Source organism: Enhydra lutris, unplaced genomic scaffold (genome assembly GCF_002288905.1).
Source record: "Enhydra lutris kenyoni isolate GAN:26980312 unplaced genomic scaffold, ASM228890v2 scaffoldscaffold31, whole genome shotgun sequence".
In the NCBI taxonomy this organism is placed as follows: domain Eukaryota; kingdom Metazoa; phylum Chordata; class Mammalia; order Carnivora; family Mustelidae; genus Enhydra; species Enhydra lutris.
This window is the reverse complement of record NW_019154115.1, coordinates 16489513-16517372: the sequence shown is the minus strand read 5'-3', so window position 1 is coordinate 16517372 and position 27860 is coordinate 16489513. Positions and strand designations below refer to the sequence as shown.

At 36.1% G+C, this 27860-nt stretch overlaps 1 protein-coding gene across 4 annotated transcripts in view; it reads right to left on the bottom strand.

Annotated features, from left to right (window-relative positions):
- The window catches only part of LOC111153153 (ubiquitin specific peptidase 3), a 106388-nt gene that overhangs the window by 55302 nt on the left and 23226 nt on the right, over positions 1–27860 (bottom strand). For 3 of the 4 annotated variants that reach the window (XM_022511961.1, XM_022511963.1, XM_022511960.1), the window contains 2 exons: positions 17853–17913; positions 13811–13942 (listed from right to left, as the gene is read on the bottom strand). In XM_022511961.1, coding sequence (XP_022367669.1) covers positions 13811–13942; positions 17853–17913 — 193 coding nt within the window. The remainder of the gene's footprint in view (positions 1–13810; positions 13943–17852; positions 17914–27860) is intronic. The other variant, XM_022511962.1, reaches the window with a different exon arrangement.

The following is a 27860-nucleotide window of genomic DNA, read 5'->3' as shown; positions in this document are numbered from 1 at the left end:
CTCCCCCATTAACTGAGTACCTACATTGTCAATCAAGAGTCTCTAAGGTATTCTCCAAGTTTAGTGACATTTTCACAAATAGTAGAAGCTATCTTTTACATCCTGGACTATTTCCCTATGATCAAAGTACCTGCAATGGCAGGAGAATAATTCTTTATCAGTTTTATAAAATGTAAAATATTAAATTAGTGAAAAGATTTAATTCCTTGCTTCTTTTCAGCATAATGTTAAGAGAGTAAAATGTTAAGAGAGTCTACGCTGTACATTTAGACTTAAGGCACCGAGTTCCTCCAAGAAGCTTAAGCATTCACTGAGAGTAAAATTATGCTGCTACTCTAATTCCTCCTTTTCATTTTATGTTTGCATAAATTTATGCACGTATTACAGATAAAACAAGACTCAGTATTCAAAACAAGAACCAGGCTAAATACTACTGTTCATCTGGGAAATGAAGTCTTAAGAGCAAATTTAGATAACCTTTCATATATTTACAGTATGCCATGATCTCTAATTGAAAAGTGAACTCCTGAACCACCACAAAAAAAGCTCTTACTTTGTTTAAACAAACTGTTTCCAGTTAAATTAAGTAACTGTTTTTTTTCTTATTAAAGTAATTCTTTTTGGAGCACCTGGGTGGCTCAGTTGGTTAAGCGTCTGACTCTTGATTTTGGCTTAGGTCACAATCTGAGCGTTGTGGGATCAAGCCCCTCCTCGGGTTGCTCACTGGGCGTGGAGCCTGCTTGAGATTCTCTCCCTCTCCCTCTGCCCTGCCCTGTTGCTCTTTCTAAAAAAAAAAAAAAAAATATTTAAAAATAAATAAGTAATTCTTTTTGGTGTGATATGGATTTAGACAAGGAATAAAACATTTGTTAAAGTAACATTTTTCATATATTGAATATAGGTTTATTTATGGTTTTGCTCCATTCTAAACTAATCTGGATTAACTGGATCTAGCTGCTTCATCTCTCTGAATTTACATCATTAAAGTAAATAGGCTGCTCTAGACTCTAGAGCTATGCTAATGTGGCTGATGCCACTTAAGAAAATTGAATTTTTAACTTTAAAAAAAATTCTGATTGATACAAAATGTCACTTAACAACTAAAGCAATAAAAAAATACTTTTCCACTAAACACAATTTTATGGTTTTGACGAAGCTATATTTCGCTTTCATTATTATATCACCTAAGATGTATTGCAGTGTACATGATGGATCCATGTGTCACTTCTAGTATTACACAAGCATATCACCAATCTAGTTTGTGTCAACAGATGGCTATTTTCCTATGCAACAATGCAGCACTACAATGTGTTTATTTGAATATTTTATGCAGACAGCAGAGTTACAGTGATAACTATGTAAATAGTAACTGGTAGTTAAGCTGAAATGCTTATACATTTGCAAATATAAATTATTTTTCTAACTTAAAAATTATGAAAAAATTTTAACTTTCAAATGAAGGCACACTAATGAGGCAATATCAAGTGGAGAAGGTATGTCACAAATTTTACAAAGGATGGCAATATGATTTGTTATAGCAGAGAAAAATAAGTTGTATAAAAGAAGTTCTAAGATAATATTAAGAGTCATATTCAGCAAATGCATATTCATTTAATAAGAAGTTGCTTTTCAACGGTAAAAAAATAAAGCAGCTAATGAAATTAGAATTAAACATTAAACAAAAAAAAATGTTCCCATGATTATTGAAGGATCTGAGCTTATAATTCTGGCAAACTATAAAATGGCTGGGATCCTTGCTCAAGAAAAAGAAACATTTTTAGATGGAAAGATTAAAAAATGTAATTATCATTTCAGTTAAGGGAATTAGGTTTTAAAATTTGAGGAAAAGATTAAAAAAGATATTTCACAAAACATGAACGATCTCAAATTGACCCACCAAGTGAGTGTCAGTGAATAAGAGACTTTTCTAATAATATTAAAGATCAATTCAACATCTGAAAAATTGCAAGTACTTTTATTTTTAGCTTTAAATGAGCTTCACAAAGATACTGACCAATTAACATTCTGGTTATGTTGTGTCTCAACTTCTAAATTTACAAAGAAATGTCTACATCTAATCAATTGCAAGTTGTAGATACTGTATGTTTTAATCTTTTACATCTGTCACTTTCAGCTAGATAGGAAAAAGTTTCCATCAAGACAGACAATGGGGGAGCCTGGGTGGATCAGTTGGTTAAGGATCTGTCCTCAGTTAAGCGTCTGCCTTTGGCTCAGGTCATGATCCCAGGGTCTTGGGATTGAGCCTCATATCAAGCTCCCTGCTCAGTGGGGAGACTACTTCTCCCTCTCCCCTGCTTGTGCAGGTACATGCACTCACTCTCTCCATCTCTCTCTCTCTAAAATAAAGCTTAAAAAAAAAAAGCTTAAAAAAACAAAAGACAATGGGCAAGCTATGTGAGATCTAAAATCTGGATTTACTAGATTTCCCTTATTATTATATTTATTTCACTGTGTGACACATATTGAAAATATCTGTGTTCTGAAATAGACTGTATCATGGATGCAGTTATTTAAAATTGTTCAGTATATATGTATATATATACACATGTATATATGTACAATTGCTATGAATCATTACCAGCTTATGAAACTATTAAAAAATAGAAGCTAAAAAATTTTTTAAAAAGAAGATAATGAATTTGATGACCATAATAATTCATGATAATGAATTAAATGATCTTTAATATTGTTAGAAAAGTTCTTTGCCAATGTTCACTGCTTGAGTTTGAGTCATGAAAGAGTTTCACAAAGATTTACTGTACTATTAAGTCTAATGCAAGATTTATTTGAGAGAGAGAGAGAGAATGCACATGCAAGAGTGTAGGAGGAGAGGAAGAAAGAAAATCCTTGAGCAGAATCCCCCCTGAGTGTGGAGCCTGACATGGGGCTGGATCCCAGGATCCTGAGATCATGACCTGAGCCAAAATCATGAGCCAAAATTAAGAGTCAGCTGCTCAACCAACTGAGCCACCAAGGCACACCTCTTTTTTTCTTTCCTTTTTTTTTTTTTCAAGATTTTATTTTTAAGTAATCTCTACATCCAACATGGGCCTCAAACTCACGACCCCAAGATCAAGAGTTGCACACTCCACCGAATGAGCCAGCTAGGCGCCCCTGTCCCTCTAATTCAAGATTTTCTTGAAATGAAAGAACACCTGCCAATATTCAACAAACAGAAAACATCAGAGTATGAGTTACATTTTTTTCTCCTATATCACAAGGCACATGAATGAGCTCAATTTAAAGATCCAAGGAAAGGAAAAGTTTATTTGTAACCTGGCTAGACAGGTACAAGAATGTATGTTAAAATTAAAACTTCTCATAATATAAATCAATAATGATTTTACACATTTTTCAACATGAATAAATATGCAGACAATTTTAATTGTAATAGCATTATGTAAATAGGCTGTAAGGTCTGTGGGAAAACTGAAGAGCATGTTGTTGATACAGATACAGAGTAGATTTTCAGTATACATAGTGCCCCTTTGAATTCAATGTTGATAATACTGAATTGTTACAAGTTAGTAGACTTACTTAGATGTAATTTTGAAACTGATAACGCTTTTTTTTCAGAGTCAAATCAGTTGTTCTAAAAAGATGAGTCAATTTTGTCAATACAGATGCAAATATCAAGGAAAAATGTTTTTTTGGTTCTTCATTCATTCACTGGAAAACTTCTAATTGTTTTCAGAATCTACTTTTTTAACTGTAATGTTTATGAATCTACACAGATGTCAAGTGTTTCTAATGAAAGTTTAGTATCTGAATGGAGATGTGCTCTAAGTGTAATAATATATACTGGATATGGAAGGTTTTATGTAAAAAGAGAATACAAACAACCTCTAATAATTTTATATTGATTACATGTTGACATGACAGTATTTGCATAGATGGGTTAAAATACACAATTACCTATTTCTTTTTGCTTTTTTAATGTGACTATTAGAAAATTTAAAATTACTTAAATGATGTATTATTTTTGTTGGATAGCAGTGGCAATCTAAAGGGTATCTAGGTGGGGTGCCTGTGTGGCTCGGTGGGTTGAGCCTCTGCCTTCAGCTCAGGCCATGATCTCAGGGTCCTGGGATCGAGCCCCAAATTGGGCTCCCTGCTTGGCTGGGAGCCTGCTCCCCCACCCCCCGCCCCCTCTGCCTGCCTCTCTGCCTACTTGTGATCTCTGTCTATAAAATAAATAAATAAAATCTTTTAAAAAAATAAATAAATAAAGGGTATCTAGGACATTACCTGCTCTAATATTCTATAACATTACTCAATATCACAAAGGCATAACAAATTTAACTTTACTGGGCCATAAGAAATCAATTTTGTTTTGCCTGGGTTATTTTTCACTGGTTTAAAAAAATTCGTTAATGTTTTCACAACTGTCTCTATTTCTCAAGAGCCAATTTTAAGTTCTCTTACAGTCACTAAGAAGAACACCTATTTCTAAGACTTTAATTTCTATACTCTGAATTTACCACACTATGCAGGTGTTATTTGATGATGATGATGACGACAATGACGTGAAAAGGAAAGCACCTACTTCTATGGGCCAAAACTTCTAAGACTGCCTGGCATGTGGTAGAGATCTTAGTTTCCTTCCTTTGTGTAACCAAGAGCTGCCTCACAGCATGGGCTTCTCTAGCTCCCTACAATCCCTTTTGATTTCTTCTTCCTCCCTGGCCAAGAGGTCAAAAGAAAATAAGTAGGAAAAGTCAAATATAAATGAGAGTTTAAATGTTGTCTGGTTGCCTTAGTCTTAGCTGAGACACTGTTTTCAAACTGGAAACTATCCCTCTAATACTGGTATTAAAAAGTCCAAAGGTAAACAGAAGAATTTAAAGTAAACAATTTCTAAAAATCTCTCTCTGGTTTACAACTGTGTTGAAGCCAATCAGTCAGAATTATACTCACCTCTAATACCTGGGGAAAAAAGTAGTCACTCTTTCCCTTCAAGAAGATTATGTCAGAATAAGATTAGTACAAAAAAGTATTTAACTTACAAGCTGGGTTTCAAAAGCTTATAGTATAGATTAGTCCTCTGAAACTGAGAATGGATTTCCCATTTTGAAATAAATGTTATTATAAAATATGGTTAAATGTTGTAAGGTGAAAATACACCTGTTTCCCAAAATGTAGTTGAAGTAATATTATAAAGAGTTGTACTCCTCTCTGACTTCTTTCTATACCGCTGTCACTGAGAAATTGTGATAGGAGGAAGCTGGTCAGAGTTCAGATAACCTGATCAGTACTTCGCTAGGAGAGGAGGTCCAGGGTTTAGCATCTCATTCACATAGGACTTCACGTGTCTAACAAACAAGTCAAGAACTACCTATATTATACAACAAATTTTTAGGTTGTTAAATTTATACTTGAAGTTTTTGTTTAGGGGCACCTCGGCAGCTCAGTAGGTTAAACATCTGCTTTGGCTCAGGTCATGATCCTAGCATCCTGAATCAAGTCCCAGGTCAGGCTCCTTGCTCTGTGGGGAGCCTGCTTCTCCCTTCTCCTTTGCCTGCCGTTCCCCCTGCCTATGCACACTCTGTCAAATAAATAAACAAAATCTTAAAAAAAAAAAAAAAGAAGTTTTTGTTTAGTGATTTTAGATGATTCTTCAAGTAAAGACGACCTCTACTTCTTATAGATTACTTATCAGATAAAGAAAAGGTTCACTTTTCTTTTGAGAAAAAAACAAAGAACTGTTGTAGAAAATGTAAGTAATCTGAACATTAAAGACAAAAGAAAACACTCAAAATCATATCAGACAACATATTAGTGAAGTCAAAGAAACAGGATATAAAAAAAGCAAGGTGTAGGAGGAGGAGTCATTTCTTTACTTGAAACAAACTACACTATCATCTTGGCTATATGAAGATTAGTCTTAAATCCAAATTACTTGAGCCAAAATGATCTTAGCTTTAAATTAAGTTAAGCCAATAGTTAATAAAGAAATTAAGCATACAGTATGGAATATACATGTACACTGGTGTTAAAAGAAAAATTAATTTTACCGCCTTGCGCTGAAAGAACATACCTCAAGTAGCAGATAAATTTTCATAAGAAACACAAGTTATTTATACTGCTATATAATCAGGGAGGTAAAAATGGATAAAATCACAGCTTTATTTCACATTGTGCTTACTCAAAAAAAGAACAAAATAAAATTGTCCAATTTCTTGATTACACTGATTCTTTATGTATATACTTTTGGATTTTCATTATTTCTAATTTCTAACATCTAATTAGGTCTAATCCTTTCTATTTTTCTGTCTATAATTTCCCCCAAACCCATCTTTTTTCTTCTCCAATTCAACTAACATTCTATTCTACATATTTTTTTTTTTAAGATTTTATTTATTTATTTGACAGAGAGAAATCACAAGTAAGCAGAGAGGCAGGCAGAGAGAGAGTAGGAAGCAGGCTCCCTGCTGAGCAGAAAGCCCGATGTGGGGCTCGAACCCAGGACCTGGGATCATGACCTGAGCCGAAGGCAGCGGCTTAACCCACTGAGCCACCCAGGCGCCCCATATTCTACATATTTTTTAAAAGATTTATTTATCTATTTGACAGAGACCACAAGTAGGCGAGGGGCAGGTGGGGCCGGGGGGTGGGGCGAAGCAGGCTCTCCGCTGAGCAAACAGCCTGATGCGGGACTCAATCCCAGAACCCTGAGATCATGACCCGAGCTGAAGGAAGAGGCTTAACCCACTGAGCCACCCAGGCACCCCTATTCTATATTTTAGTTATTTCCTTCAGTGTGTGATCTCCCTCACTCTACCCCCTTATATGGTGACATTCAGATCCATAGGTATCTATAGCCAAATTAAGGTATAGTATTTGATGGTTCCACAATGTTAGCTTTACTTATATTTTCTTCTCTTTCTTCTGTATTACCTGCTTTATATTCAGATTTAAGCTGTCATCCTATTTACACCAACTCCTTTATCCGTCCTCAATATTTTCCATGTGGCACCATTCACCTGTTTAATGGCAAAAACATTCCTCACTTGGGTGCCTGGGTGGCTCAGTCAGTTAAGTGACCTACTCTTGATTTCTGCTGGGGTGGTGATCTCAGGGTGGTGAGATCAAGTCTGACATAGGGCTCCACCCTCTGGATGGAGTAGGCTTGGGATTCTCTCCCTCTCCCTCTCCTCTTTCCCCTGCTCAAGCTTGTGTGCCTGCATTCATGCACACACTCTTTCTCAAATAAAATCGTTGAAAAACTCCTCACTTGGTCATCCCCATCTGTGCTTTCTTTCCCATTTTCCAAAAATGAAAACATACAGCATGACTTAATCACTTTCTTATCCTAAAATTTAATATGGGTTTACTCTTTTTAAATTCTAACTTTAGAAACACTTGTTTCCTACTTCTTCCCCTGCACTGCATGACCCTCCCAATTCTAAAATATAAAACACTACTCTATTAAGAAGAAATCTTCAAATTAGATTCATGAGGCACCTAATCAGATTAAAAAGCAAACCACAGAACTGAGCATCCACTACCCCCAACATATTTATACATGCTTCTATATAAGACTTTATACATAAGTAAATCTAAATTAATGTGTACAATATTAAAAAAAAAAAAAAGAAACATCTTAAAAGAATAAGCTAGAGGTGACATAAACTATTTGAAAATGTCCTGCTATTCAGGACATCTTCACACTATGATTTAATGAATATCTCAAAGTATAATATACACATAGAGTGAGATACGACATTAATCATAATAGATATAAATTCACTTCTTATAGCTTCAGGTTTTTATCCAGGTTTTCAAATCTGACTAGTCTGTGTTGTTTTTTTTTTTTTAGATTTTATTTATTTATTTGACAAAGAGAGATCACAAGTAGGCATAGAGGCAGGCAGAGAGAGAGAGAGGGAAGCAGGCTCCCTGCTGAGCAGAGAGCCCAATGCGGGGCTCCATCCCAGGACCTTGAGATCATGACCTGAGCTGAAGGCAGAGGCTTAACCCACTGAGGCACCCAGGTGCCCCTAGTCTGTGTTTTCATTAAATAGCCAATATTTTTATCCTGTCATGTGTTTAATGAGCTCAGAGTAGGAAAGCCTGTCACCGGTATTTGTGTTCCTTTATTATCTTATAGGGCTTGTTTGTTTGGTAAAAATCTTTTGTATTAAAAAAAAAAAAACATTTTTTTAAAGATTTTATTTATTTGACAGAGAGAGAACGAGAGGGAGAGTACAGGAAGGGGAGGAGTAGAGGGAGAAGGAGAAGTAGGCACTTAACCAACTGAGCCACCCAGGCACCTCCAAAAAACCAATTTTTTAAAAGTAGGATCCACGCCTAGCATGGAGCCCAACCCAGGGCTTGAACTCATGGTCAAGACCTCAGTTGAGATTGAGAGTCAGATGCTTAACCGACTGAGCCACCCAGGTATCCCTACAAAGTGATCTTTAAACAGTAAACTGTATATAACACTAATAAACAAAATCCTCTCAAAACAAAATGAAAACTTTTACACAAAAAGTACCCTTCAAGAAGGGCAATGGCAGAGCCATCATTAAGTTTTAAATTCCTTTTCATTCCCCTGTAATACTGTGACATTTGGAGGCAAATTTGACCTCTAGTTTTATTATAAAACATATGATCACAGGGGAAAAAAAAAAAAAGCTTGTATTCTAGTGACTTCATCTTTTCAAACCAAGGAAAGTTAAAACCCAAAAGAACTTACATAGCAAGCTTATTTTTAAATTCTCTTTTATTAAATTCTGATGTATTGCCATCAAATAAGCCAATTTTGGGAAATTTGAAGAACACCTGCAGAGAAAACCTATATCCTTTGTTAAAAACAGACAAGTACTAGCTTATTAAGGAAGAGCCTTTCATGTTTTCAGACCACCTCTATTGAAAAAGTTTTTTAAACTTCAAAAATACTGTTTTTAAATAAACAAAACCCTTCCTGTTCTCTAATCTTTAAAACACTGAAAACTCATACCAAATTGTTTATAAAGATAGTCTAAAGATTTCCCTCTTTTAAATTTTTTCTTTTTTTGAGACAGTGGACAAGCGTGTGTGCACACATGTGAGCAAGGGTGGGGGGGCAGAGAAAGAATTGTAGGCAGGCTTCACACCCATTGCAGAGCCCAACATAGGCTCAAACTCACAACCCTAACCTGAGCTGAAATCAAAAGTTCCATGTTTAATCCAGTGAGCCACCCAAGCACCCCATTTGTTTTTTACCTTTTCCCCCTCCTTTTCAATATTTAATCATAATTTCCTTTGAAAATGATTTGGAATCAATTTAAGCCCACAAATAAGAACTTTATTTTTATTAGTTTTAGTTAAAACTGGTTATTTGTTATAGGTGTTTAAAATCTGAAATGCTGGGGCACCTGTATGGCACAGTCAGTTAAGCATGTGACTCTTGGGTTTCAACTCAGGTTGTGATCTCAGGGTCTCAGGACTGAACACTATATGGGGCTCATCTGCTTGAGCTTCTCCCTCTCCTTCTGCTCTTCCATCTCCCAAACCCCCAACCCGCCACACTCTCTTTAAAATAAATAAATATGTTTTTTAAAAATGTGAAATATGTCTTTTTTCTAAACAAATTGATCCACATCTCACGTTTCCTTGTTTGATTAAAACATTACCCTGCCTAGTTTAGTTTTATATTTTTCATTTTAGGGGCACCTGGGTGGCTCAGCCTGGGTGGCTCAGCCTGGGTGGCTGAGCTGGGTGGCAGCTCAGCCTCTGCCTTTGGCTCAGTTCATGATCTCAGGGTCCTCGGATCAAGCCCCACATTGGGCTCTCTGCTGGGCAGGGAGCCTGCATCCCCCTCTCTGCCTGCCTCTCTGCCTACCTGTGATCTCTGTGTCAAATAAATAAATATAATCTTTAAAAATATATAAAATTTTTTTTTCATTTTATTTACTTTTAATATTCCTTTCATATTTTTGCATTCTCAGAAATTCGGTTACTACTGATAAGGATCAGAGTTGACAAGACTATGTCAGATATCAAAAGTTATCTGTTCAGCATTTTAAAACTGTTAATTCCAAATGCCTATTTATGTAAGAAATCAAATAAAAGTTCCTAAATTTAATCATAGTTTCTTTTTGATACAGTAATGTATACCATATACAATTCCATTTTTACTGACTGGAGAGAGAAGCTGGGGTGGGAGGAAAGGAAATATCACTTAACACATAATAAAAGTGAACATTAGCCCTTGTGTGAACATCTTGGGGAGATTTTCATTTTTTTTTTTTTAAAGATTTTATTTATTTATTTATTTGACAGAGAGAGAGAGAGAGAGAGAGAGCACAAGCAGGCAGAGAGGCAGGCAGAGGCAGAGAGAGAAGCAGGCTCCCCACTGAGCAAGGAGCCCGATGCGGGCCTCGATCCCAGGACTCGGAGATCATGACCTGAGCTGAAGGCAGCGGTTTAACCCACTGAGCCACCCAGGCGCACCGGGGAGATTTTCATTTTTATAGAAATCTTCACTTACCTCTAAGCTCAAGCTGACTTAGCTCCTAAAGGAGTAGGTTTGTGTCAAATCAGAATTACTCCTTTTGGTGTTGCTTTCCCTCTTTTGAAATAGTGACCCATTTTATGTTGTTCTGTTTGGTTAACATGCGCTTCTTCCGGATGTCCTGTTCATGTGAGAAGTGAAGGGAACTGCTTTACAGCAGAGTGTCCCCTCTTGGGAGGTAAATGAAATAGCTCACACAAGTTACAGTTTACATCTTCTTCAAGAAAGATGGTCTGTGGTTCCTCAGTCCTCCAAGATGATCAGAGGAAAAGTATTATAGATTTGGTGTAACCTTCCCCATTTTTGAAAGATATATAAAATACAATCTTTCCAACAATACAATATATTGCCTACTCTGCACCAGACATTGAGTACTATGGAAGATATCATCTGACATATGGTTCCTGCAGTCCACAAGGACATTTACGAATAACCTAATGTTCAGCAGGAAATTACAAGTATCCTAGGAACTATGAGTTTAGGAGAGATTACATCCAGCTACAAGTGAAGCTCGGTGGAGTGGGGACGAGTTCAGTGGTAACTTCACAAAGGATATGCTAAGATAGGATAGGGCAGGAACTCTTGGAAAGGGGAAAAAAGGATAAACCATAAGCCTTAGAGCATGTTTCAACCTCTTTGGGGCAGACAGCATGTGGAAAAGGAGCTTTAACAATACCTGAAGTCAAAAGATTTTGACTACAAGCGTAACAATAATCAAATAGGTCAAAACTAATGCACCAATATTTTACCTCTGAAGCAAATCACTGAGTCTAACCATAAGAAACTTATGTGCAAGGAAACTTGATAAACTGAATGAAGTGAAATTACTGAAGCATACTAGAAAACAACACACCCACATTCATACAGAAAGAAGAAATCCTTTTTCTTTTTTTTTTTTTAATCATGCTGAGGTGTGAGGAAAATGTTAATTAATTTATTTTTTTTTTAAAGATTTTATTTATTTGACAGACAGAGATCACAAGTAGGCAGAGAGGCAGGCAGAGAGAGAGGGGGAAGCAGGCTCCCTGCTGAGCAGAGAGCCCGATGCGGGGCTCGATCCCAGGACCCTGGGATCATGACCTGAGCTGAAGGCAGAGGCTTTAACCCACTGAGCCACCCAGGCGCCCCAGGAAAATGTTAATTTAGACTACACCTTTATTAGTTTGCAATTATCATAGATTTCTCTTAAGGCATCAGTGTAATGCTACATGGTGATTCCCTGGGCATCTTGTTCTTAAACCTACATATGACACAGTAATGTGACCAGCTGTAGTTCCCTTCCTGCATTTCAGAAGCTCTGCGTGTCCAAACATTTGCCCCTCTATATAACTTCACACAAAAGATGCAATTGCCTAAGAAGCCTCCACCATGTATTCCCCAAAGTTCAAGATCTGCCATTTAATTACAATTCAGCCATGAAACCTCATCTACTTTAGCATATTATACCAACATAAAACAAATCAAATTCCAATCCTAGTTAATAAAGGTACTCCTACAAAATGCAAAAAGTATATTCTTATAAATGAAGAACTGAAGTATGTAACCTATATTTTTAAAGAGACCTATTCTACTCCGTTAAGATAAATTTTTTAAATTTCCTAAAAGAGTTACTATTTCCTCATAATCTTACCAATTGGAAGAAAACCCAAATGCAAACTTGTTATAGCACACAGAGATTTAACTGTATTTCCAAACTTCCCCATTTAGAATTTCATGCAAACTGCTAACTGAAAATCAAGAAGAATGAATGTTTTCAACGTCTGGTACATACAGGTTGACATGACTTACAACAATGATTGTGAATTATACCTAAAGAATGATCTTAAATTCTGCTCTCTAAAAGTTAAGTCTTAAAGAAACATATGGTTTTGTCAGTTAGGTAGCTCTATCATTCTAGTATGTAAGTTTCCTAAGGGAAAGAGGGAAAAACTAATGAGAACACTTTAACAGCCTGGTTAATGCTTACCTTTCAAAGGAAGTAGCATTTTACAAGAGGAAATGACAGCAAACTGAACACTAGCCCATGTGTGAAAATCTTGGGAAGATTTTCATTTTTATTGAAATTGTTATCTACCTCTAGCTTCTCTCTCTTCCAGGTCTGGACATCTCTCACTGAAAGAGTAGTGGTTTGAATGACTAAACCTTAAGGTATTTCATTCAATAGCCACAAAGTAATAATGTTAAACTTGCAAAAATTTTAAAGATAGGAAGGCACTCTTTCTTCCTTTTGATGGACATTTTTCTACAACAATCAACTAAGAATGATGTAGAAAAGATTAGCACAAAACTCCAGTAGAGTGAAATCAAAAGTGATATTTAGATTTTAAATCCCCATTCCTGTCCCGTACTGCTTTCATGTGACATTTAAGGGCTGGATGGCCAAAAAGGATCTCCAAAGGGATCTTTCAAATGACTTTTTTTCCCTTCAATGTCAAAAACCTTTTTAATTGAGAGTAAACTCTTTAAAGCAAGTAAAGAATTATCTGTCAAAATTTACTAGTCAAGGAAAAAAATTTGCTTCACACTGAAGTTAAAACTGCAAGAAACACTGACCATCTAAGCATAGCAAATGAATATGAATTATTTAACATTACTGTAACCTAAATAACCTAGTTCTAAGTAGTCACAAAAATCAATACTTATTTCATTGTCATTTATACAAAACAGACATATATATTATATTACAAAGAGAGAACAGGGCCTCCAATCTCCTTTTAAAGGATGTGGTACTTTAAATTAAAAAAAAAAAAAGGCTACCCTGAAATTCTTAACATTTATCTACAGAGGAGAACAGAATGGATCTGTGCTGGGAGAAGGGAGATTGTCAAAACAGTTTTTTAAACCAAGAAGTTACATTTTCAAGATTATATAACAAATTGTTAACTGGACAGTAAAAACATGGGCTTAGGTTTTTGTTTTGTTTTGAACACGAGTGTTTATCTTATTATTCTTCAATTACAAACAAAATAAGAAAAAGAAAAATAATTATAAAGAACCACAAAGAAATACTTTTCATTGCCCTGAAGCTTATCAGGATGAACAGAGAACAGAGGGGTGGGAAAGAGGCAGCCGAGAAGTTGAAGGGAACAATGCCCAGTAAAATCTGAATGAATAAGGACAGGCTTTCCTGATGGCTCCAATGCCCTATGCATCCTAACTAAACTAAAAGGAGGTAATGGCAGTAGCAAAAGGTTTAGAGATTGATGGGGGAGGGGAAAGAGTGAGGAAAATGCAGAAACAGTTGTACACACTGAGTAAGGAATATCATCTCCAGAAAATATTAATACTTACCAGTATGTACTGTAGCTACTGCAATCCATACATACTGTATGCTGAGGTTTATCTTGCTTTTCTGATTTCTTATGATTAGTTAAGGGTACTTGTGCATCTTCATAATGTTTTTTTGCATGGCCATTCACATACCTTACAAAAACCAAATAAAATTTTATTTTAATCTACATATTGCTTTGGAAGTTAAAATAGCAGATGATAATAAAATTAGAATGAGAAAGCATTCCTCCTTATAAGAGCATTCAGTCCTATAAAGAGCAATCAATTAGTTAGTGATTAAGTGGAGTGCTTAAAATATGCTTTTTTGCAATCAAACATGACAGTCGACTTTTAATTATACAGAAGAGTAGGGCCAGGCAAGGAAAGGCTCATCTATGCAAATCAGTTTCAATATCACAGATATTATCACTTAGCAACCCCTTTGCTGATAGCTTTTTTCCTTTTTTTTTTTTAAGATTTTCTCAGACTGCTAACCAACTCAGGTTATTCTCAAAGGCAAGATTTGAAAACTAAATCATCACAGACTGCACTTGGGCTGCTGCTTAATATAAAAGGAGAAAGTCAGGTAAGGAAACAGGCATAATCTTCTCCTTCTCATCAATATAGCTTCAGATATTTTATTCAACTGCCTAAATAATTATCTCCACTCATATGGAAACACATTTGTTTAGAACCATACAAAGTACAAATCATCTTAAGCTTATATAAACCACTTCTTTACATGGACAAAGATAATCAAAGGTTGACTCTATTCATAACAATTTTCTAACACTTTCCAACTAGACTTAATAAATCAGTACATTACAGGAAGCAGAAGGAAACTGAAATAATGCACAGGGCACACACCCAAGTTCCTCTAAACCTCCACTTAATTACTGTACGATGTTGTAACTGGCCAGTACTGTGAAGACCCTTATAAAACAGAACTTCCCAGTTCCTAGAAAGCAGAAAATTTACAGAAGGCAAAACCTTATTGAAAAGTCAGTCAAAACAAATGTTGGTCAAATGGTACCAAAATAAACATAGAGAGTTAAAGTAAAGTTTTGTTATGAGGCACCTTAATTATACCAGGAGCAACACTCACCTTGGGGAAAGCAGAACATATGGGGTAAATAGGGAGGACAAACTTCAGGCCCAGCCTCTGCCCTAGGAAAGCTGGAAGTATGAGAGGCACTACTAACCTCAACTTAGATTTTGATCATATTTTTTCCCCATTTTATTCACTATAGTAAACATAACCAAAAACCATGTGTATATGGATCCTCTGTCCACAAAAGTAAACTAAAATCAATTTTAAAATAAAATAATGGTTAAGAGTATAAGCCCAAAAATCATACTGCCTGGGTTCAAAAGTAGCTTTGCACTTACATTTTCTCATCTGTAAGATGGAGATAATAGTACGTAGACTTCATGAGTTCTTAGCTGATTAAATTAAGAAATTCATGGATCTGAATGCATAAATGAATGAATGGATGTTGGTAATTATTTTATTCATGTATTCCTTTATATGCTTAATTACTATTTATTCAGAATTTGAACAATATAATTGTTTAGGAAGTGGTCATATTAAGCACATGTAGGTCAAAAAACACCCAAAACATAATTAAAAAGGTAAACTCCAAGGCATTGTGTAGGTTCCATATCTAATCAGCTCAATTTCCTATGCTTATATAATTATACTGTGCCATGAGAAACAAAAGTAGTAATTATAAGGAGCACCTTCAAAATCAAAGAAAAAGCAATACTAAACGATATAATCATAAGGCATCACTACTCTTAGGTCTTCAAAAACTGATCATCTGTACATAGTACATAGAGTTCATTTAATCACCACACTGTAGTCTCTAAATGTACTAGATGTTTATTGTAAGCATTGCATAAAAGCAAGAAGTCTATTACTGCTGATATTAATATTATATTATTGCTGATAATTAATATTATATTACTGCAATGTTTTGGCTAATATTCAAATACACCACTCAGAAGTTACCAATTATGTATAAACTGGATAAATATTTCCCTCATCTAATTTTAGATTTTAACTGAACAATTTGGTCTAAAAAGGAAAAGCATCAATATATACGCCACAGATTTCTAACCACAATCACAAGAATTTGAAAAATAAATGGGATGATGTTGTGAAGGCCAACGGAATATACAACCCAAATATGCTACTGATAAATTGAAGGAATATTCAGTTTAAGACTTTCTGCAGGAAACTGGTCTACAATTACTGAAAAATCAGAATCCCTGGCAATCAACACACAGGATCACATGAAAAAAGAAAATTAACCAATCAGCTATGTAAAAAGAAGATCCAAATACAAGCTACTCTCACTGTTTAATCTACTTAATCATATTTCTCTGAAACTATGCTGAATTTCTAAACTTAAGACTGCTTACAATTGGTAACAGACTACCTGCAGAGTCTAGAAATTTTTTAATTTATTTTTCCAAAACCTACTTAGAGAACTATTTGTCCCTTGCTATTAAGAACATTAACCTCTCCAATTTTTGAGAGTCTGTAAGGTCTTTTTGTTAACATATGACCTTCAAGATTTAGGTCGTAGAGCACTATGAGACAACTGGAGAACAGAACTATATAAATTTTATTGCATTATAATTCTCACCTCTCAAAATCTAGGAGAGGAATCTGTCTCTTCAAATGCAGAATTTAAGTGCTTCTACTTGTCTTCTTTTAAAAAAAAAAAAATGTTATCTGTACAAAGTATTTTCAGGTTCCCCAAATCCTAGAGATTTCAAAACCACAACAGCCACAATTAAGATATACAGTTAATATTTTACAAAGGTACTTTTAAGTGTACATGGAAAAAAAATACTCAATTCCATGACTCAAAATGTGAAAAATCAAAAGTTAACTGAACACAGATGCTTTATTCATGCAATGAGGGTTTTAAAAATAATGGGGAAATAGTCCTAACAAATACAATGTAGATTCAGCGTGTGTGATAGTTTGATTTCCTATTCACTTGCTGCTAAGCTATTAACTTCTAAGTAAATTCAAAGTGGATTTTCTAAGTTAAAAGAGCAATAGAAATAAATGTGCTGTCAAGCTAAAAGAATGCAGAGGTTGAGGGGCTCCTGGGTGGCTCAGTCGTTAAGCAGCTGCCTTCAGCTCAGGTCATGATCCCAGGGTCCTGGGATGGAGCCCTGCATTGGGCTCCCTGCTCAGTGGGAAGCCTGCTTCTCCCTCTCCCACTCCTCCTCCTTGTGTTCCCTCTCTCCCTGTCTCTCTCTCTGCCAAATAAACAAAATCTTTTAAAAAAGAAAAAAGAATACAAAAAAAGAAAGAGTTCGAAGAAAAAAGTTACTAAAGTATTTATGTAACATCATTTTGAAGCCAAGAAAGGGGAGGAAATGCTCAGGCTTGAACAAGATTTGGGGGGTAGGAGATGTTAAGTCCCTGAAAACAAAAATGTCTTAATGAACAATGAAACATTTGGTACATTTTAGACAGCAATTAATAATGAACTCTATAACGAGATCATTTTCAAGGGAATTCCTAGATCTATAAACATTCTGTTGTTTTGTTTTCAGAAGAATGATGTGATATCTAGAATTTGATTCAGAAATCAGTACAGTGTAGGTAATAGGTGAAACAAATTTGGCAATGTATTGATCACTGTTGAAGCTGGATGATGAAAATCATGGGGTTCAATTATATTATCTCTATACTTTTGTATATGCTTAAATTTACCCTATTAAAAAGTTTAACAAACAACCATAACGTAAACTTTTAAAGAATTCAAAGTTTCCTCATTTCATCTTTTCAATCAAATATTACTAGATTATCTGATCATCAAAATTAATTCTTCTGAGTACCAATAAAAAGGTTTTTCCCCCTAGATTTTTCTCTGTTGTAACACTGAGCAAACAGACTACTGGGAAAGGGAAGACTTTCAGAGAATTACATACAATAATTAAGCAATGGTGCTAATAAATCCAAGTCACTAAAACTTTGACATAAAGCTTAAAGGCAAATTGAAAAAAGCAAGTAGGGTAGTGAAGTAATGTCACCTACCTTCCACAGTGGACACTTGAACAAGTCAAACAGACCCAGGGGCTTTTGTTGGAGCGGCACACTAATAAAAAGAAAAATACACAATATACCAATTGTATCATGTTACTTCCCAGTTTCTACCCTAATCTGTAATATCATATCCTGTGATTAAGTTATAAATTCCACGGCTGCTTAGGTGTACTGAAATCATGAATCCCTGCTTTGTGAGTGCATTTACACAGAAAGGCTGCCTAATTAAAGTTGTATTAAAAGAACTGAAATGCATTTCCACAACGGCTGCTCATTTTAATTGTTGACTTAACTCAAATACTTCAACCACAAGTTAAACACATATACACTTTTTTCTTTTATTACTTATTTCTTTTTGCCATGGTCTCCAACAAGCTAATGACAGTCTATTTTCTCTTAAAAACATTTTTTAAGTCTAATTTTTTAATCACACATCTTTGCCAGGCAGATTATATACTACTATAAATGACAACTCTTTCAGTTTACTTAATGAGAGGCATAACCTAAAGATACAATTAGGAAGACTAAATCCAGTTCTTCCCAAATTTATGTCTTGCTTGCATGAAATACAATTCTAAATTTGACAACTGCATTTAATTCTTGCTGAGGATATAACCAAGACATTAATTATTTTAGTTTTAGTATTACAGGGAAGAGGCAGGTAAGAAAGGATGAAAACTTTAAAAATATTGATTATAATTCTGCTTGCAGTTTACTCATTCAACCTAAAAAAAAAAAGGCCCAATAAATGTAGGAATGATTTTCAAAAGGGAAGGGACATAAAAATCACCTGAAAAGCTATTTCAAAACATGTATGTTCTACTCAGGCAAGATATCTACATTGGGATCGGGACAGAGGACAAAGAACAAGTGTATTTTGGGAAAAGTAGCTTCCCCAGTGACTACCTAATACAACCCCCTAAGAACCACAAGTCCACATATGAGGGGTATGGGAGAGGCACCACAACACAACCATAAATTCAGGAGTATAATAAATTCACTACCTAGCATGTAGTATGTGCTCAATAAACACCTGCTGAAATTTCAAATTTCCTAGTTTCCTAGTTTAAGACACCAAGCTCTTCCAAGTTTTGGTCCCTACTATACTTCTCGTGCCTTACAGGCCTTTCTCCCTGTAAGAAAAATTAACCAAAACTGGAAATAAGGTTCATCAAGAACTGTAAGCCCTTTTAATGTATAATGTATAATGAAACATTATTTAATAGGTCCTCCCAAATATATTTAATTATAGATTGATCTGCTGCTTACTTTTGATTAGGACCCAAATTCTATGAAGTTAATAGTTTTTTTTTTTACAGATTTTTATTTGGTGGAGATAATATCTCTCCAGCACCCTCCAAAGGTAATGGTTTTACCACCCAGTAGGACATTAACCAATTTCATATTGAGTTTATTTATTTCAATATTCTTTCTTCAATACCTGCATTCACTCAATTCCTCAAATGCTTTTAGAATCAGCTTTACCATCCTGCTGGTATTCTCATTAATGAGTTAAATAAATCTCTGACATACGTTCACTCTGTATTTGTCTGAGAGGGAAGAGGTGGGCAAGGAAGACTAGGAAAGCACAATGATACACAGCCCAAGGGATGCTGCCTGTCTGGCCAGTGAAGGGCCCTATTTTTTTTTTATATATATTTTATTTATTTATTTTGACAGAGGGGTCACAAGTAGGCAGAAAGCCAGGCAGAGAGAGAGAGAGAGAGGGAAGCAGGCTCCCTACCGAGCAGAGAGCCCAATGTGGGGCTCGATCCCAGGACCCTGGGATCATGACCTGAGCCGAAGGCAGAGGCTTTAACCCACTGAGTGACCCAGGCGCCCCCCTAACTATTTTTGAATACGAAAATTGCATGGTAAAATTCGCTTCTGGCAAGCAAGGGTCCTACCTGTCCTTAGTGCATTCACACATTTACATTAACTGCCAGAGTCATCCTGAAGGCATTTGAGTTTTTTACTCAATTGGGTCCAATTTTATTATATTTGCATGTAAGCTACATGACTGAAAGGCCAAGAACACCTTCCAAACTGCTAAGAACAATTATTATAGGCAGGTACAAGAAAAGAACGTATGTGAGAGGAGACTGTTGGCTTTTTATTTGCACACCCCTGTGGTATTTGACTTATACTAACAAGAATGTGATTTTCTTTTTACAGAGGAGCACAGGGGAAGGGAGGGAAAAATAAAACAAGACAAAATCACAGAGGGAGACAAAACATAGGAGACTCTTAATCATAGGAAACAAACTAAAGATTGCAGGTGGTGGACATTAAGGAGTGCATGTGATGTAATGAGAACTGGGTATTATAAAAGATTATGAATCACTGACCTCTACCTCTGAAACCAGTAATACATTATATGTTAATTAATTGAATTAATGAATTGAATTAAAAGTTTTAAAGAAATATAATGTTTTATAGTTTAAAAAGAAAGTTCCATAAAGTATATTTTAAAAAATAAATTAGAACACAGTTTACTTGAAATAGGTATTCACGGTTTGAGATAATTTAGAGGACTGAAAAACTAAGAATATTATTGTTTTGTTCCTCCAACAGATCTTTTTTTCTCTTAGTAAATACTAAGAAATGCCATAACTCAATCTGGAAAAAAAAAGCTGTTGAGGTTTAATATTAATCTGAAATAAAAAATTATGTTACAATAGTAAGTTTAGGTTCGAGTTTTTAACTATCTAGAATTTGTTTTCATTTTAATTATGGAAGATTTTTTTCCTCCTTTAAATGAGAAAAAGAAAATCTAGAGCAAAATCACTACTACTTTGGTGTGTTTTCTACCAAGTGTTCCTTTGTTCCCCCTTATAGTTGGAAAAATACAACACATACCACATACAATCTCATGATCTAATTTCTCCACTGTCAATATATTATTTTTTAAAAGATTTTATTTACTTATTTATTTGAAATAGAGGAAAAGAGAGAGCAAGCATTAGTGGGGGGCAGAGAAAGAGGGAAGAGAATCTCCACTGAGCAGAGAGCCCAATGCAGCTAGATGTTAAGCTCAATCCCACGACCCCAAGATCATGACCTGAGCTGAAGGCAGATGTTTAATCAACTGAGCCACCTAGGAGTCCCTCCACTGTCAGTATATTAAATGCATTTCTGCATGTTATTGAATTTAGAACAGTGTACTCTATATTTAGTCTTATAATATCTCAACTACCTCAAAAAGTTTGATTAATTTTTAATTTCTCAATTTCAAATTTTAAAATGGCACCATGAGGCTGAGGGGAGAAAAAATTGGGGAATAATGGCTTGATAGGTACAGAGTTTATTTTGGGATGATGAAAGTGTCTTACAACTAGACAGAGGTGGTTGTAGATGTACTAAATGCCACTGAACTGTCCACTTGAAAATGGTTAATTTTATGTTTTGTGAATTGTACTTCAATAAAAAAAAGTAGTTAAATGAACAGGTACTTTAGACAGGCATGAGGAAAGAGAGTAAAAGGGAAAAAGTACTGACTTTTAAAAACATGCAAACAAGTGACTGTGCCTTTTAGTAAATCTCAAAAGTTCCCTTTCTGAGTTAAGAAACCGGACTTCTTCTATCATGAATATTTATAATAAGAAAGTTAAAAATATGTGATAGGACAGTTGGTCTTGGCTATTTAAATGACAGTACCTTCTGAGAGCTTAATACTTTTAACACCAGAAAGACATGTGAAAGCTAAAAAGCTACATAGAATAGGGTATGATGAGGCATTCTGAAGCCACTTAATTGCACTGCATTGGGGGAATATGCACCTTATTCAAATTAAGAGCCTTTCATGTACTCAAAACAATATAAAATAGGAAGAAAAATATTGGCTTTATTCAATTGTTGTTAATATTCAATTATTGTTAAGAACAGAACAGGGCAGGGTGCCTGGGTGGCTCAGTGGGTTAAGCCTCTGCCTTCGGCTCAGGTCATGATCTCAGGGTCCTGGGATCGAGCCCCACATCGGGCTCTCTGCTCAGCAGGGAGCCTGTTTTCCCCTCTCTCTCTGCCTGCCTCTCTCCCTACTTGTGATCTCTCTCTGTCAAATAAATAAATAAAATCTTAAAGAAAAAAAAAGAACAGAACAGGACATAACATGAATAAAAGAATATCATAAATAATCTTAAAATTATTCATTTTATCACCTAAGGGGCACTCTCTTATAAAAGGTAGTCTCAATTTATAGGAAGATGAGTTTTAAAGGTTTATCTGTAGGATGAACATATTTCCCATGGAAACAGCATTAGAGGTTTCCAGGCTCTTCTATAAAACTCTATGTGAACTGTAACGTAACTAACTAAAATGTATAGCTGACCCTGGAACAATGGAGGGGTTAGGAGTCCCAACCCCCGCAGAGTTAAAAATCCACATATAACTTCTGACTCCCCAAAAACTCAACTACTAATAGCCTGTTGTTGACCAGAAGATTTACTGATAACATAAACAGTTCATTAATACATATTTTATATGTTATATGTATTAGATACCATATTCTTAGAATACAGTAAGCTAGAGAAAAGAATATATTAGGAAAATCCTAAGGAAAAGAAAATACATTTACAGTATTGCACTATATTAATTGAAAAAAATCCACATATAAGTAGACCCATATAGTTCAAACCTGTATTGATTAAGGGGTCAACTGTGTATATACATTTTTTAAAAACCACAGATGGTCAATAAAAATGTTTTTAAGCTTTCCAGTAAAATATAAAAATATTAAGCTGAAGGGTTTTTGGGGTTTTTTTAATGTTAAATGTTAGAACTTGACAGAAAGAATTACAAGGATGGGAACTTAGAGAAGTTCAAAAAGATAAGTCTAGGGGCACCCAGGTGGCTCAGTCATTAACCGTCTGCCTTCAGCTCAGGTCATGATCCCAGGGTCCTAGGATCGAGCCCTGCATTGGGCTTCCTGCTCAGTGGGAAGCCTGCTTCTCCTTCTCCCACTCCCCCTGCTTGTGTTCCTTCTCTCTCTCTCTCTCTCTGCCAAATAAATAAATAAAATCTTTAAAGAAAAAAAAGGTAAGTCTAAGAACTTATTAGGGCTCTTTTTATTAGACCTAATCACACTTCAAGGTGATGTCACAGCAAAAAAGCTGGGCAGTGTATTTCTCATACTGTTACACTTGGCCACAACAGAATCACTGGATCTCATCAACGGAGTTTTGCCTTTTACTTAGAATATGTTGTCAAAGTTACTTTTTTTCCCAGCAATCTCTCCCATTTGCTTGGATTTTCCAACCACAAACTCAGTGTCCCTTTTCTAAGCTCAGGCATCTCAGCCCAGAAGTTGGTACTAACTAGGCTCCTTCTACTCTCTTCCTTCACTATGGCCTTAGAACCCTCCTCTCGCCCTGTTCTCACCTCAGCCACAAGGTCAGCAATTTGGCAACAGGGCCTTTTTGGAGGAAGAGGAGAGTCTTGATCCTCTCCTGAACTACAGCCACCTTTGAGAAGGTAGAGACTGTAACACATATGCTGGGCAGGGGAGAGAGATGGAAGAGCACCAGCCTCTAAATCATGCTAATGCCATGAATTCCTCCTAAAGTCCCCAAAGCTTTAACTCGCCTAGAAACCAGGAAGTGAGAATTGACAGGGCACAGAGGTAGAGGGAAGGCATCCAAATGATCTACAGACCAAGTGGTTTTATTCCTTACTATTTTTGTAAAATGTTCCTTTATCAAGAGATAAGAAAGACTGCAAACTAGGGAATTTGTGCGTACCAGGGCCTATTTACACACAGATGTCTTCACGTTGCGTTCAGAAGACAAAGAGTTCATAGGAGAAAACAGCATCTGCACTTTCCACATAACCACTAGTCTTCAATCCCCTTATTATTCATTACATAGAACCTAACAATATAGAGTACATTTGATATTTAAAGCCTATCAACATCTCTCCTGGAATTCTTTTTTTAATAAATTAATTTATTTTTGAGAGGAAGAGAGGGAGAAAGCATGTGCAAGCAGGGAGAGGAGCAGAGGGAGAGGAAGAGAGAGAGAGAGAATCTCAAGCAGACTCCAAAGTCCCATGAGAGGCTTGATCTCATGACCCTGAGATCATGATCTCAAAAACCAAGAGCTGGACTCTCAACTGACTGAGCCACCCAGGTGCCTCTCTCTTGGAATTATAGTTTTGTTTCTTACAAAACATCAAGCACCAATGCTTATGACACAACTTAGTCAGAAGCCAGAGTGCATCCATTATTCAATTGTTGCTTCAACTGGTAGTGAGAGGCTCTTTATCTTCTTAAGAATTCAGAAAGGTGAGGATCTGATGACCAAGATTCTAGTCCTGGCTCTACCACTACTAGCTATAGAACTGAGAACATCACTTCTCTTCTGGGTCTATTTCTTCATTGTAATATGAAGACTAGGCAATAAGCATATCCCCTCTAATCATACAATAAGTCAAAGAACATAAAGGATAAAATAAATGAAACAATAATGTCATCCTCCCCTACAGACAAACGTCTTCCAACTCCACTCTCCACTTAAAGGCTTAACAGAGGATTAATTGCTAATGTAGTGTAATTTTCTAAACCAATGGTTTTTAGCTTTTTTTTTCCTGCCTTGGACCACTTGAGAGACAAACACATTCCCACCACATTGCCCATCAGTAGCAGCAACTCATCACAGCTGTGGGGATGGGAAGTGTGTGGAATCACTGAACAAACATGCTGCTATGACAGTAAAACTCAGAACACCACTCCCTCAACACACACAAAATTTTTAAAGCTCAACACTCTAAAACTATTACCAAGCCATAAGAAAACATCAATAATATAGGTTTTTTTTGGTTTGTTTTTGTTTTTTAAAGCAAGCTCATGGGGCATCTGGGTGGCTCAGTTGGTTAAGCATCTGCCTTCAGCTCAGGTCATGATCCAAGGGTCCTGTGATGGAGCCCCGCATCGGGCTGCCTGCTCGGTGGGAAGCCTGCTTCTCCCTATCCCACTCCCTCTGCTTGTGTTCCCCATCTTGCTGTGTTTCTCTCTGTCAAATAAATAAATAAAATCTTTAAAAAAAAAGCCAAGTTCACTTTTATCTAGTTAATATTCATCCAAGACATATTATGTGCCAGGCACTACGGCAATCACTTCAAGAATATTACTTTATTTAATCCTCTAAAATCTAGTAAGGAATACACTATTCTTTGGTCTGTTTTACAGATAAAGAAACTGAAGCAGAGACAAGTTATATAACTTGCTAAGTTAGTAAGTGACAGAACTAGAAACCAAACTCTATTTGAAGGCATGGACTGCTATAAAGCAGTAAGACCAGAAGGTTGTCATTTTTTTTTAAAAAGATTTTATACTATGTGTTTCTGTGTGTATATTATATGCCTCTATATAAAATTTTTAAAAAGTCTGGAAGGATATAATGGTAACTGTTAGTGATTATGTAAAAGGAAGGGGATGAGGGATTGGAGCCACATGGACCTACTTTCCACTACGGTGATTTTTTTCAGAAAACATTCCTTCTTTTATAATAAAAATTTAAATGGCTTATATTTAAAGATACTCGTATTGTAAAGTTGTCTTAATGAAACAGACTTATTCTAAATTATTAACCACGAGTGGTAAGTTAAACCAAAATCCAAGATTATTGTAACTCTATGGGTTTGTAAAAATATAATCAGTGAAAACAAAATTTTTGCAGCTCTTTTTCAAAACGCACGCGCACACACACACACACACACACACACACAGACACACACACTATACAAAAGCATCAATAGCAAAAGTGTTATTCCTCTTAAAACTAGAGAATAGGGCAGTATTATCATAAAAATTCTATGAATATTCCAGTAAACATAAGTAGAATTATATTCTAGAACTAACCCAACTAACCCTCCCACTGAGATATTTTTAGAAATTTAAGAGCAAGGCATATAATCTTCTTTATATCATAAATATTATTTGAACCATATGCTCACAAGCCTATTCCATGCTAAAAGTCCTGAAGTCTCTCCTATCTTCAACTTGAATCTTCTGAAATTACTGGGGAAAGAAGTAGGTAAAGTCAGATAAAGAGAGAGCAGGAACTGGGCCATAATATAGTCCAGAAAAGAAGAAATCCAGCTATCTTAAGCAACTGCCAAAGGTGCCAGAGCAGTCTGAATGGAACCAAACTCACTGTCTGTCGCCCCCCATCCTCCAGTGCTGATCATTCTGGGAATGGGCACTGGGTTCCCAGGGAACAGGGAAATAGGACAGTTCTCTTAAAAAGCAACAGGAGGTGCTCAGGGCCAAAGGAGTGAGCCAATGCAAACTTTGGGAGACTAAGCAGAGGTCCAAATACTAGAGGAGGAGGAGACCAAGCATGAGCACCAAATGCAAAGAGGACAGAAGTGGCAGGTTGGGACTCAAGGCCAGGATCACAGAACCAAGAGTTTAGGGACAAGACAGGAAAGGAATGATGAAGCAAAGCTTATCTTGGTCATCTTTCCACTTTGCCCATTAAAACCTTTCCCACCTTCCTCCTTCTGGCAGCTCTTTCCTGCCTCACTTCCATTCTTACTCAAGATTTAGTTATCCAGGGGTGCCTGCGTGGCTCAGTCGGTTAAGCCTCTGCCTTCGGCTCAGGTCATGGTCTCAGGGTTCTGGGATCAAGCCCCCCGCATTGGGCTCTCTGCTCAGCAGGAAGCCTGCTTTCCCCTCTCCCTTTGCCTGCCTCTCTGCCTACTTGCGATCTCTTTCAAATAAATAAAATCTTAAAAAAAAAAAAAAAGACTTAGCAATCCATAAATGTCTTTCTGAATCATTAAATAAGTAAATTGTTTTCTGGTAAAGTCACAATTCAATATTTCTCAAATCATTCTCTCCTTTCTGTTTAACAGCCCTGTAACAGATTAAAGATAACCACAAAGTTTTTGACACTACTCCCATCAAGAAGTAGATCTGCGTCCTCATTCTTTGAATTTGGCAGACTATGTAACTGCCCTGACCAAATGAGTAAGACAGAAGTGACTCCGTATTCATTTGCAGGACTAGGCCTTAAGAATTTGGCAGCTTCCTTTCACTATTACTTGGAATGCTTACTCTTGGAAATGCTAGCCACTATCTAAGGAGACTGATCACCCAACATACCATGAGAAACCCAAACCACATGGGGAGACCTTGGAGAATATGACACCATGGCGTGGGAGGACTGGGAAAGGGAGAGCATAGAAGCAGCAGACATGCGGGTTAATAAGCCATCTTGGTAGAAGACGCTCCAGCCCCAGGTACTCCAGCAGATGCAACACCAGCCAAGTTCTTCCTGAAGTATGATCCCCAAAATCAGAAGCAAAGTAAAATGGTTGTTTTAAGCTACTAAGATGTGGGAAAGTTTGTTATACAGCAGTAGATAATCAGAAGACCACTTATAGAAAGAAGGGTATCAGTGATATAGCATCCATCATCCACACCTGCCAAACTCACTGAAACGACTAACACTCTTGTTTAACAGAAGTGAGGATGGGAGCCTCCAAAAGGTTCCACCCATAAGAATCAAAACTATACAAGGGCTAGACTATCCCCTCTACAACAGAAGTAGTAAGAAAGTAAAAGACATGGTGGCCTATCGTAACTAAGCTGCCATCATCTTTGGGACTGGCTCTTTCTGTATCCTTCCAATATTTTTTTTCCTTCTAATATTTTAATAACTCAAATCCAGATGTACTGTCACTACTATAAGGCAACCTAATTCTTTCTTTAGCACTCCTAATGTTGCCCTGTATTATAAAAAGCTTCAAAATCTCAAAAAAACCACTATTCCCATAGCAACCCCAAATTCTGAATAAAGATCCTTAAGAAAGTGTCATTGGCACCTGCAAGAATTCCTTTTCTCTCCTTTAAAGTTACCAAGCCTAGCCTTCACTCCTTTTCCCTCTCTGGATTATGTTCTTTAATAAGCATTCTGGGAAACCTCAGATTTTACTAAAGTTTCGATTTGAAAAACTGAACAGTTATGAATTGAGAACATCCTACTTCATTTCTGTTTCCAA